This window comes from Grampus griseus, assembly GCF_964374135.1.
Source record: "Grampus griseus genome assembly, chromosome: 2".
In the NCBI taxonomy this organism is placed as follows: Eukaryota; Metazoa; Chordata; class Mammalia; order Artiodactyla; family Delphinidae; genus Grampus; species Grampus griseus.
In genome coordinates this window covers 136,156,244-136,169,607 of record NC_139018.1, presented here as the reverse complement: position 1 = coordinate 136,169,607, position 13,364 = coordinate 136,156,244, and the positions used below count along the sequence as shown (strand labels likewise).

At 40.1% G+C, this 13,364-nt stretch overlaps 1 protein-coding gene across 3 annotated transcripts in view; it reads right to left on the bottom strand.

Annotated features, from left to right (window-relative positions):
* Nucleotides 1-13,364, bottom strand: part of AGBL1 (AGBL carboxypeptidase 1) — a 775,280-nt gene that overhangs the window by 430,448 nt on the left and 331,468 nt on the right. For all 3 annotated transcript variants that reach the window (XM_082681486.1, XM_082681485.1, XM_082681484.1), the window contains exon 18: nt 6,582-6,762. In XM_082681486.1, coding sequence (XP_082537612.1) covers nt 6,582-6,762 — 181 coding nt within the window. The remainder of the gene's footprint in view (nt 1-6,581; nt 6,763-13,364) is intronic.

Genomic DNA, 13,364 nt, shown 5'->3' with positions numbered 1-13,364 from the left:
TATCAAAAAAGGAGGAAAGAGGCATAGCCCAGCCCAAAGGTGAAGTGAACCCAATGGGGATAATCATAAGCATTTTGTGATCCTGAACAGTTACTTGAGTGAAAACGTACAATAGAATGGGCAGTGGAATGGCAGCCCTGTGGCCAAACTGTTCAAAGTCAGCTGGGTGCTGTTTACAGCCAAAAGTTGGCATCAACAGGAAGTATGTCTTCTCCAGAGGAGAAAGCTGGCAGGACACAGTAGAGTGTTGAGGTCCAAGCCACGCTGGGAATTCAAATTCCATGAAGGAAAACTGAGGATGAACTAATTCATTCATCCTGGGCCAAGATTGCGGAAAGCAGGGGAGGCTATGCCTTCTTTCATCCCAGTCACACTGGATGTGAAGATCAAGGTCAACAAGACTAATTTCAGAGACCATCTGCTGATGGGGCTGAGGCTTTACTTGGCATCTCCATCCAAGTTTGGGAGAGCTGATAGATTAAAATCAACATGGGCTCTGGAGGTAGACATGGGTATGTGTGTGCCTGTGTGTGTGTGTGTGTGTGTGTGTGTGTGTGTGTGTGTGTGTGTGTGTGTGTGTGTGTGTGTGTGTGTGTGTGTATTTGCTTGAGTGTTTTAATTATCTAGACAATTTTTCATGCCATTTCTGCCTTGAACTAGGCTATGTGATAACTCATTTTATCTCTTTAGTCTCAATTTCCTTATCATTTGAAGGACTGGGACTAAATAATATACAATAACCTGCTCAGCTAGAACATTTTAAGATTCTTTTATTCTAATTCCCTTAAATCTCTATAGAAAAGGACTGTAGAATAGACAGAAGTTTTAGTTCTGGCTCTATAATACGAGCTATTTAAACTGCACTGAAGACTTCACCCCTGTATACTCAAGTTTCTGCACCTGAAAATTATACGGAAGATCTACCTTGGTTGGGCCATAGTTACTATTAGATAAGAAAATATATGTAAAAGAGCAAGGTTCTTTCTTGGCTTATAAAAAGTACTAAATATTTTTTTTATAAAGTCTGTGAGTGCTCTTATTGTAGTAAAATAAAGGCTTCACAATCCACAGAGTAAAAGACTATTGATAGTAAATTTAAATGGTCCCAGATAGTTAAAACTGTCAAGATTTTTATCTGATTTTTATAGTTTCATGTGTTTCCACTAGAGCATTCAGCCTATTACTTCTTAATACCTTGGTGTGTTTACTTATAGCACGTCTTTTGCTCTTTATGATTGTTTACATCTCTTCCACAATGGCCTTGGAAGAAAGTAATCAAGTTTGCAGCGTTGTATATATACTAAGAATAAATATACTCTGACTCTCCTGGGAATAAAATGTTGGCCTGGGTGTTGATTTTATAAAAATTATTTGTCACTACCCTCCACCCAGCAAGCAAAGTCCAAAAATTGGGAATCATGCTAGATTTCTTCCTCTCCTTCACTTACTTCTCATGTTGACCTTTTAAGTCATCACCTGTCTTCTCCCCACTCCCCACTCTAATCAAGCTGCCATTATCACTTCTGCTCTAACCCTACTGGTTGTCTCCTTGTTCTTTTATCCCATGTTGGAAAGAATTATAAGAAACAAGGGATCACTGCATCAGTCCTCCTGGATTACTTTGAACTCAGCCCAGTTCAATACAAACTACCAGGCCAACAAGATGGTAAATTGTTTCTTTTGGAAACCATCTTTGTATTTTGTTTTCCTGTTACAGACATATGTTGCTAAGAGATCTTTGGCTTGACAAGACCCACTATATCTTTGCTAGAACATCCTGGCTTTGTCTCCCTGACCACTGCTATCAAAACCTCCCAGCCATCCTCAGAGGCTCATTAACATCACCACACAAGGAAACTACTCCACCTTTACACAGTTTTGCAAACTCCACAGGGGTCCGTGATTTTTTTTTTTTTTGAGGCTCATAGAATCTTTTTTATTTAAAAGCTGAGTCTTCTAATACAGTGATTTCCTGAAGTTTCAAATAACTTGCAAAGTATGAAACCTGAATTCCTTTGTAAGGTCTTCTGTGATACCTTTAACTTTCAGTCATAGCATTTAAATGAAGGCAGCTATGATTTTAAAATATAGTACATAATGATAGGTACACAGAAATATTATGCATTTTTTCATAAGTACTTTTGCATGATACTAGCAGGGAGAGAAAGAAAAGCATCTTGTGGTAGGTTAAGTGGCAAGTTCAGGTTCAGCCTCTCTAATCTTTAGGCAAAAAGCTTGCCTCTTTGCTGGTCAGACCGCACACAGGGCAGTTCTGTTAATGTTTAGAAGCCTATGAATAGGAATGTGTCCAAAGAAAATCAATGACAATCAGAACATCAGAAACAATACCACATAAGCAATGTTTAGCTGAACCACATCAAACTTGGGAGAGGGCTTCACCTGAGGAAGTTAAGGCATGTAAAATGGGGATTAGATCTTATCCTTGTTTCTACACATTTTAGAAATGTGTAGAATGTGTAAAATTGTAAAATTTTAAGTTTTAGTTAATGTGTAAAATTCACAAGGCAAAGATCAAAACAAAGAAAAACAAATCCACCTAATTATACACTATGGAATGGGTATATCCTGAAATGGAATGTCAACGAAGCATTTAAGTAGAAGTTAGGTAAACCATATGTTATGTGTGTTCTAAGGGTTCGTGAGCTGAAACTTTTTTTTTTTTTTTTTTTTTTTGCGGTACACGGGCCTCTCACTGCTGTGACCTCTCCCGTTGTGGAGCACAGGCTCCGGATGCGCAGGCTCAGAGGCCATGGCTCACGGACCCAGCCGTCCTGCGGCATGTGGGATCTTCCCGGACCCGGGCACGAACCCATGTCCCCTGCATCGGCAGGCAGACTCTTAACCACTGCATCACCAGGGAAGCCCTGAGCTGAAACTTTTAAGCCCATTTATTGTATGTTATGATTCCATGGCAGTCTCAAGTCTTTTGGTAATGATGTGCAACAACCTGGGGATTTTTTTTTCAGTAGAATAATGCTATGATTTCCAAATCCCTTTCAGCCAAAATTGTTTGGGTGATCCAAGTAACCTACGAAGTGCCTTGAGCTCCATGATGAAAGATGCTATATAAATAAAAAAGGTAATTTAGTCATAATAAATAACGGTAATGACGATGGATGGTGGTGTCACAGAGAAGCTGGCCTGCCATTAAGGAGCCCAAAGCAACCAGCTGTAAGCTGGAAATAATGTGTGCCCAGGCCAGGAGGATATTCAGTGACTGAGACCATGTTAACCTTTCAACCAAAGACCTGGATCAAGCCTCTGATTCAGAGGTGTGAGCGTTTGAAATGGAAAAAACTACAGTATTTATTCCAGAGCTTGAATGTTACTTTGGACTTATAAGACCTCTACCAACACAGGTCAACAGGGAGGTTCCTCTTCCAACAGAAGAGAAAATTGAGTAGGTCAGAGGAAGAGCCAGAATTCCAGACTAGAGTTATGACTCTGAACCCCATGCTCTTTCCATCCTCTACCAGACCCCAGACAATTCAATGGAACATGTAACTTCAGAAAAGAGCCAACTTGGATGAGAAAATGTTGAAAAGAGGTCATGTCTCTCAAGATGGCTTGCAGAGCTGTTTTCCATCCATTTAGGCTCAGTAAGCCTGCTAGTAAAACTCTTAGCCCCTCAAGCAGGGAGGAGCCATGCACTGAGGCCCTGGAGCTGATCTCCAGAGTTAAAGGAACACGTGGTAGGAGCCAGCTGAGTTCTGTTGGACCAGGAAAGGATACTGCTTTAGGGCTTTGTCCAGCTTGAGATCTAGGAAGCCTGATTGCCACCAGAGGCCTGATTGATGCCACCTGCTGAAGGACTTGGCCTTTGGACTCCCAAGCCTCACACATGCTTGAAGACCAACCAGTCACCATATGCAAAGAGGAAGGACCCTCCTCTCTGCCCACCAAAAACTACCATCAAAAAAAAAAAAAAATCTGGAAGCTACAAATCTAGGAATCTTGTTAGAACACATGGATGCTTTCCTTACCTACTTATCTTTCCTTTTTTTTTTTTTTTTGGTGGTATCTATTGAAATTTTAGTTTTACAGCCTTTAGCTTTAACTTGCTTGCATTTTGGCATAATTTAACATACTTTATCATTTGGAATTTATTCTCATCCTCTTTTTCTAGTTTATCATCTTTAAATTTTTAACCTTTTTAACTTAACAATATTCTTTTTGTGCTTTTCCTTTGAAGCTAGTCTATTCTCAGCCTTTTAACATTTATTTGGGGTTTTTATTTCCTGAAAGAAATTATTATTTTATATTTCTTAAACATTTTCTTATTAATTTTAAGTCACTGTAATTTTATCTCTGAAATTTTTGTTTTCTTTTTTAATTTCTTTATAACTCTCATTTTACCTCTTCTGTTTCACCTTTTCAATATTGCTCTATTTTCCCAGTTTTTAAACATATGCTTTTGCCTCTTTAAAACTGATATTTGAAATTATAACTTCTTCTGCATTTTTATTTTTAGCTTTTGAAATTATTTTTCCTTTCAATTTTTCTGTTTACCTTGTATTCTGTTTATTTCCATAGGATACCAATGTCTAATCCTATAGTAAAAAAGAATCATTTGTTACCATAGGAAGGGGCTTTAAGTCTTTTTCCACAGTTTGAGGCAGGTATGTATGAATGTTAATCCTGTCACCCCAACCCACTGACTCAGTGATCTTGGGAACCTGCTCTTCTATCTGGGCCTCAGCTCACAACTCTGCAAATGCTGACACCTTACGACACTGGAATTCACCTTTCCTATTATACATTCTCAAAGGCATGGAGGAGCTAAGCCAGGAGAAACACCACCCCAATCTTCCCTCTTGCAGCCAACCATTTTTCAGTCGTTTCACTTTTAGCCATTCCACAGCCATTTTTCAACCATTTCAGCCATTCCATTTAGATAAAGTGACACTTTTATTACAGCTGTATCCAGAATCCAGTAAAATACAACTGAGAATAAAGATTTATCTGCAGGAAATAGAAGCAAATCAAAGCATTGGTCTTTTTTTGTTTGTTCGTTTTGTTTTGTTTTATTATTTCTTTTAATCTTTTTTTTTACACAGCAGGTTCTTATCAGTTATCTATTTTATACATATTAGTGTATATTTGTCAATCCCAATCTCCCAATCCATCCCACCACCCTCCCTCACTGCTTTCCCCCCTTGGTGTCCATACATTTGTTCTCTACATCTGTGTCTCTATTTCTGCCTTGCAAACCAGTTCATCTGTACCATTTCTCTAGATTCCACATATACGCATTAATAAACGATATTTGTTTTTCTCTTTGACTTACTTCACTCTGTATGACAGTCTCTAGGTCCACCCACGTCTCTACAAATGACCCAATTTCGTTCCATTTTATGGCTGAGTAATATTCCATTGTATATATGTACCACATCTTCTTTACCCATTCGTCTGTCAATGGGCATTTAGGTTGCTTCCATGACCTGGCTATTGTAAATAGTGCTGCACTGAACATTGAGGTTCATGTGTCATTTTGAATTATGGTTTTCTCTGGGTATATGCCCAGTAGTGGGATTGTTGGGTCATATGGTAATTCTATTTTTAGTTTTTTAAGGAACATCCATACTGTTCTCCGTAGTGGCTGTATCAATTTACATTCCCACCAACAGTGCAAGAGGGTTTCCTTTTCTCCACACCCTCTCCAGCATTTGTTGTTTGTAGATTTTCTGATGAGGCCCATTCTAACCGGTGTGAAGTGATACCTCATTGTAGTTTTGATTTGCATTTCTCTAATAATTAGTAATGTTGAGCAGCTTTTCAAGTGCTTCTTGGCCATCTGTATGTCTTCTTTGGAGAAATGTCTATTTAGTTCTTCTGCCCATTTTTGGATTGGGTTGTTTGTTTTTTTGATACTGAGCTGCATGATCTGCTTGTAAATTTTGGAGATTAATCCTTTGTCAGTTGCTTCATTTGCAAATATTTTCTCCCATTTTGAGGGTTGTCTTTTCATCTTGTTTATGTTTTCTTTTGCTGTGCAAAAGCTTTTAAGCTTCATTAGGTCCCATTTGTTTATTTTTGTTTTTATTTCCATTACTCTAGGAGGTGGGTCAAAAAAGATCTTGCTGTGATTTATGTCAAAGAGTGTTGTTCCTATGTTTTCCCCTAAGAGTTTTATAGTGTCTGGTCTTACATTTAGGTCTTTAATCCGTTTTGATTTTATTTTTGTGAAGCACTGGTCTTAACTTCAAGAAAATCACAATTTGAGCCCTGACTTTGTCCTAACCAAGTAACTGGGGGAGTCATTTGATTATTGTGGACACCAATTCCCTCCTTTTTAAAAGGAGTGTTAGATGAGATTATTTCTATGGATTCCTCTGTTATTAATTGCCAATGAGTCTATACCTTTCTATTCAAAGGAACTATGAGATTGACATTAATGTATATGGAGATTACCCTGTTATTTGTACCAGGTAACAGAACCCAAGAGAAGTTATTCCTGCCAGAGTACCAAGACCTCTCCAGTCAAGCCCATTGAGCAAAACAACAACATGTTACCATGGTAACATAAATGCGGACTAGGTTGAGCCAGGTGCCTGACATACTTGCCATTGATGACACCATCTGGGTTGAGCATGGGGATGATCTTGAAAATGAAGTTTTCCCTCAAGAGCCTAGCCACAGGGTCACTGCTGACCAGGAACTCCAAGGTCCCCTTCATCACCCAGCTGGCATTGCTCTCTCCTGGGTGAACTCGAGCAGTAATCACCTGGTATGGGCGCTGCCCTGCAGAAAAAGAGACACAGGAAAATTAACGTAAGTACACTTTTCATTTCCACCCAGATAATCTCCAAGAAGCCAGTATTACACGTGACTGGCATGAAGCCTGAAACAGGTTGATTGTTTCTAATACACATCTAATGTACATGTATCCATTTTCCATCTGCCTCTATGGTCTGCAAGACTCAAGAGAGTATAAAGTTAAAGCTCAAGGCTGTTATCCAAAGCATAAGTACTTAGTGGCATCAAAACCAACCAAGAATCAGATTTTGGCAAGACCACCAAAGAAATAATTTACTCTTCAGAGTCCAACAGCATGATGCTGGGTGTCCCAGATCTGAGATTGAATCTTATCTTCATCATTTACCAATTGTAAGACCTCAGCCAAATGACTTAATTTCTCCAAGGCTGCTTTCTCATCTGTAAAATGAGGCCAATAATACTGACCTCCTGCAGCTGTTCTAAAAACTAAAGGATGTGATTATAAAGAACTTGGCATATTGCTTGCTGTTCAGTGTGTACCTGTTAGCTCTCTCCCTTCTCAATTATAAAGTCTGTGGTTAGGATGGTGCCTCACATTCCCCAGTAGAAATAGGAGTCAAGTACAGAAACTGAATTGGGAAATTTATGACTGACTTTATGACACTGAAGCCAATCCTGGAGAGATTTCACAAAAGAGGGAAGCACCTGGAAGCTTAATCTTGGAGTTGCAATACTTCCTTCACTTTGCAGAAGAAATCAGGAACACACTCTCTGCCAATCACAGGGAGTGTATTGACATGAATAGATCTTATGAAGAATGCATTGATGAAAGAGAGACTTATCATTTCTTTGCTGACAGAAGACACATGGAGTATCGTAGTGTTGAAACGTATTCTTAGGCCACATCTGGGTTCAGGTGGTAAATGTCTTTTGATTGATTGGTGATGTCTGTCCCCATACACTTGAGGAACAAGTGGGGAACATGTGGTATCATACAAGCAATTCACCGTGTCTGCTCTAACCCGTTGTTTAATTTTGTGTGGGTTTTTTGACTCTTCCTTCTGTATCCTCACCCAATTCTTTATTGCTCCTAAACCCATTCTAATGATGAGAACTAAATATTTGCCAAGTATAAATACCTTAGCCACTAAACAGACTAAAAGTTAAATCAGTCATTTTCTTCCTGATCATTCAAATCCTGAGTTAAATATGGCTTTTTTCCCTTAAGCAGTAATCTTTTTGAGGGAATAAACTGTGTCTCAAATTCTGTACAAAGACAGACAAAACTGAGTAACTCTCAATTACAGCTAAATAACAAATAATGGAAGATACAGAGAAATAAACTATTAATTCCCTAATTATATTACTATTATCATCAATTAAAACAAACAAAAAACCCTCTGTCAACAGCCAATGAGATGCAGGTTTAAGGGGCATATATTGGTGCATTTTTACTGACTATGGTAAGAGCATGTTCTTTCTCTTTGTAGATCCTTTATATATTGTGGATAATATTCAGTTATGTTTTGCTTAAGCAGGTATTTTGAACATATTCCAGAAACTGCAGGAGGCATTGGGTAGAAAAAGTTGAATATATTATAGTTCTTGTTCTGTAAGAGGCCAAAGCATTTGTCGGTAGTGACAAACATGCAAGCAAATAATGACAAGTGAGCTAGTGGAGGTGTACATAAAGCACCAAAAATAGATCTGAGTCAGAGAGGGAAGGACATTTCCAGCGATGTGATGTTATTTAGACTGGGTCCTGAAGGATAAGTATCAGCTAACTAGAGAAAGAAGGTGAGAAGGGGTCTTCTAAGCAAAGAAAAAGATACATGGCAAAGAACACAGAGGAGAAAAACTGGTGCATTCAAGAATAAAGAAAATTTGTGAATGGCTGAAGCAAAGGACTAGAGATAGTAGCTTGTGAATTTAGAAAAGGAGTTTGGTGTCAAACTGTTAAGATCCTTCCTCATATATTTTGTTTAGGGATTTGGACTTTATTCTGTAGATAAGAAGTTCTCAACCATGGAGTCAGTGTCTCCCTGATACGCTATGATATGTGATGAGATCTACTGAAGAATCACTGGTTAGTAATAAAAGGGTAAATGCTTGTTTTATATATATATATATATATATATATACACACACACACACACACACATATATATATACATACACACACATATACACTACACTATATATGTATACATATACTTTATAAATATACATACATATATACCTGTATATACACACACATACACATATGACACAAAATGCTGGCTACCGCCCAATAGCTTTTCTCCCCTTATTTCCTACTACCAGACCCCTGATTTTGGGGGGTTTAAAAAATGCCCAGATCAAAACACGCAGCTTCATGGATCCTCTTGTAGGTAGGAGTGACCATGTGACAGGGTTGAGACCAATGAGATGTAATGGCAACCTGGGGTCGGTCTTTCTGGAAAACTGACTAAAGGGCAGTTTCACCTGGCAAATGCCTTCTTGGTTTTTGTACCTTATCCCTTAACTTTGTCTCTCGTTCCTTCCGTGAACATAGATCTGATACTTTCAGGTGAAGAAGCCAACTTGAGAATCAAAGTCACATGATAAGATGTTACCATAAAGGTAGAAAGAGCCTAGTTCTTGAAAAATCCCTTAAGCAGCTACCCTGCACCTTCACTAGCTTCTTCAATGCTTCTGGATGTTTGAGACCAATAAACCACTATTTGACTGGGCAAATGTAATCATGTTTCTGTTATATCTTGTTAGACTCTAGTTTACCTTATATAAGAGCAGATTTAAAGTCATCCTTAAAATAAGGTTACTTTGGAGGCTTCTGGGAAGATGGCAGAAGAATAAAGCATGGAGATCTCCTTCCTCCCCACAGATACACCAGAAATACATCTACACATGGAACAACTCCTACAGAACACCTACTGAACACTGGCAGAAGACCTCACACCTCCCAAAAGGCAAGAAATCCCCGACGTACCTGGGTAGGGCAAAATAAAAAATAATAGACACAAAAGAATAGGGACGGGACCCGCACCAGTGGGAGGGAGCTGTGAAGGAGGAAAGGTTTCCACACACTAGGAAGCCCCTTCGCGGGCGGAAACTGCGGGTGGTGGAGGGGGTAAGCTTCGAAGCCGTGGAGGAGAGCACAGCAACAGGGGTGCGGAGGGCAAAGCGGAGAGATTCCCGCACAGAGGACAAGGGCCGACCGGCACTCACCAGCCCGAGAGGCTTGTCGGCTCAACCGCCGGGGCGGGAGGGGCTGGGAGCTGAGGCTCCGGCATTGGTCGGAGCGCTGGGAAAGGACTGGAGTTGGCAGCATCAACACAGCCTGCAGGGGGTTAGTGCGCCACGGCTAGCCGGGAGGGAGTCCGGGTAAAAGTCTGGAGCTGCCGAAAAGGCAAGAGACTTTTTCTCCCCTCTTTGTTTTCTGATGCGCGAGGAGAGGGGATTAAGAGCGCTGCTTAAAGGAGCTTCAGAGATGGGCGTGAGCCGCGGCTAAAAGCGCGGACCCCAGAGACGGGCATGAGACGCTAAGGCTGCTGCTGCCGCCACCAAGAAGCCTGTGTGCGAACACAGGTCACTATCTACACCCCGCTTCCGGGGAGCCTGTGCCGCCCGCCACTGCCAGGGTCCCGGGATCCAGGGACAACTCCCCTGGGAGAACGCACAGCGTGCCTCAGGCTGGTGCAACGTCAGGCCAGCCTCTGCCGCCGCAGGATTAACCCGCACTCCGTGCCCCTTCCTCCTGCCGCCCTGAGTGAGCCAGAGCCCCCGAATCAGCGGCTCCTTTAACCCCGTCATGTATGAGGGAAGAACAGACGCCCTCCGGCAATCTACACGCAGAGGCGGGGCCCAATCCAAAGCTGAGCCCCTGGGACCTGTGAGAACAAAGAAGAGAAAGGGAAATCTCTCCCAGCAGCCTCAGAAGCAGCAGAATAAAGCTCCACAACCAACTTGATGTCTATGGAATACCTGAATAGAGAACGAATCATCCCAAATTGAGGAGGTGGACTTTGAGAGCAAGATTTATGCTGTATAGCTTTGCTTCCACCATTTGTCCTAGGGTTCTATCCATCCGTTTTTTTGTTTCGTTTTGTTTTTAATTTTTTTCTTAATAATTATTTTTTTATTTTAATAACTTTATTATATTTTATCTTCTTTTATTTTACTTTATCTTCTTTCTTTTTTTCCTTCCTTCCCTCCTTCCTTCCTTCCTCCCTCCCTGCTTCCTTCCTTTCTTTTTCTTTCTACTTCTACTACTTCTTTCTTTCTACTTTTTCTCCCTTTTATTCTGAGCCGTGTGGATGAAAGGCTCTTGGTGCTGCAGTCAGGAGTCAGTGCTGTGCCAACTTCAGGACACTGGTCCACAAGAGACCTCCCAGCTCCACATAATATCAAATGGCAAAAATCTCCCAGAGACCTCCATCTCAACACCAGCACCCAGCTTCACTCAACGACCAGCAAGCTACAGTGCTGGACATCCTATGCCAAACAACTAGCAAGACAGGAACACAACCCCACCCATTAGCAGAAAGGCGGCCTAAAATTGTAAGTCCACAGACACCCCAAAACACACCACCAGACGTGGACCTGCCCACCAGAAAGACAAGATCCAGCCTCATCCACCGGAACACAGGCACTAGTCCCCTCCACCAGGAAGCCTACACAACCCACTGAAACAACTTTAGCCACTGGGGACAGACACCAAAAACAACGGGAACTACGAACCTGCAGCCTGCAAAAAGGAGACCCCAAACACAGTAAGATAAGCAAAATGAGAAGACAGAAAAACACACAGCAGATGAAGAAGCAAGATAAAAACCCACCAGACCTAACAAATGAAGAGGAAATAGGCAGTCTACCTGAAAAAGAATTCAGAATAATGATAGTAAAGATGATCCAAAATCTTGGAAATAGAATGGAAAAATGCAAGAAACATTTAACAAGGACCTAGAAGAACTAAAGATGAAACAAACAACGATGAACAACACAATAAATGAAACTAAAAATACTCTAGATGGGATCAACAGAAGAATAACTGAGGCAGAAGAACAGATAAGTGACCTAGAAGATAAAATAGTGGAAATAACTACTGCAGAGCAGAATAAAGAAAAAAGAATGAAAAGAACTGAGGACAGTCTCAGAGACCTCTGGGACAACATTAAATGCACCAACATTCGAATTATAGGGGTTCCAGAAGAAGAAAAGAAAAAGAAAGGGACTGAGAACATATTTGAAGAGATTATAGTTGAAAACTTCCCTAATATGGGAAAGGAATCAAGTCCAGGAAGCACAGAGAGTCCCATACAGGATAAATCCAAGGAGAAATACACCAAGACACATATTAATCAAACTGTCAAAAATTAAATACAAAGAAAACATATTAAAAGCAACAAGGGAAAAACAACAAATGACACACAAGGGAATCCCCATAAGGTTAACAGCTCATCTTTCAGCAGAAACTCTGCAAGCCAGAAGGGACTGGCAGGACATATTTAAAGTGATGAAGGAGAAAAACCTGCCACCAAGATTACTCTACCCAGCAAGGATCTCATTCAGATTTGATGGAGAAATTAAAACCTTTATAGACAAGCAAAAGCTGAGAGAGTTCAGCACCACCAAACCAGCTCTAAAACAAATGCTAAAGGAACTTCTCTAGGCAAGAAGCACAAGACAAGGAAAAGACCTACAATAACAAACCCAAAACAATTAAGAAAATGGGAATAGGAACATACATATCGATAATTACCTTAAATGTAAATGGACTAAATGCTCCCACCAAAAGACACAGATTGGCTGAATGGATACAAAAACAAGATCCATATATTTGCTGTCTACAAGAGACCCACTTCAGACGTAGAGACACACACAGACTGAAAGTAAGGGTATGGAAAAAGATATTTCATGCAAATGGAAACCAAAAGAAAGCTGGAGTAGCAATTCTAATATCAGACAAAATAGACTTTAAAATAAAGACTATTAGAAGAGACAAAGAAGGACACTATATAATGATCAAGGGATCGATCCAAGAAGAAGATATAACAACTGCAAATATTTATGCACCCAACATAGGAGCACCTCAATACATAAGGCAAATACTAACAGCCATAAAAGGGGAAATCGACAGTAACACATTCATAGTAGGGGACTTTAACACCCCACTTTCACCAATGGACAGATCATCCAAAATGAAAATAAATAAGGAAACACAAGCTTTAAATGATACATTAAACAAGACAGACTTAATTGATATCTATAGGACATCCCATCCAAAAACAACAGAATACACATTTTTCTCAAGTGCTCATGGAACATTCTCCAGGATAGATCATATCTTGGGTCACAAGTCAAGCCTTGGTAAATTTAAGAGAATTGAAATTGTTTCAACTATCTTTTCTGACCACAACGCTATGAGACTAGATATCAATTACAGGAAAAGATCTATAAAAAATACAAACACATGGAGGCTAAACAATACACTACTTAATAACGAAGTGATCACTGAAGAAATCAAAGAGGAAATAAAAAAATACCTCGAAACAAATGACAATGGAGACACGATGACCCAAAATCTATGGGATGCAGCAAAAGCAGTTCTAAGAGGGAAGTTTATA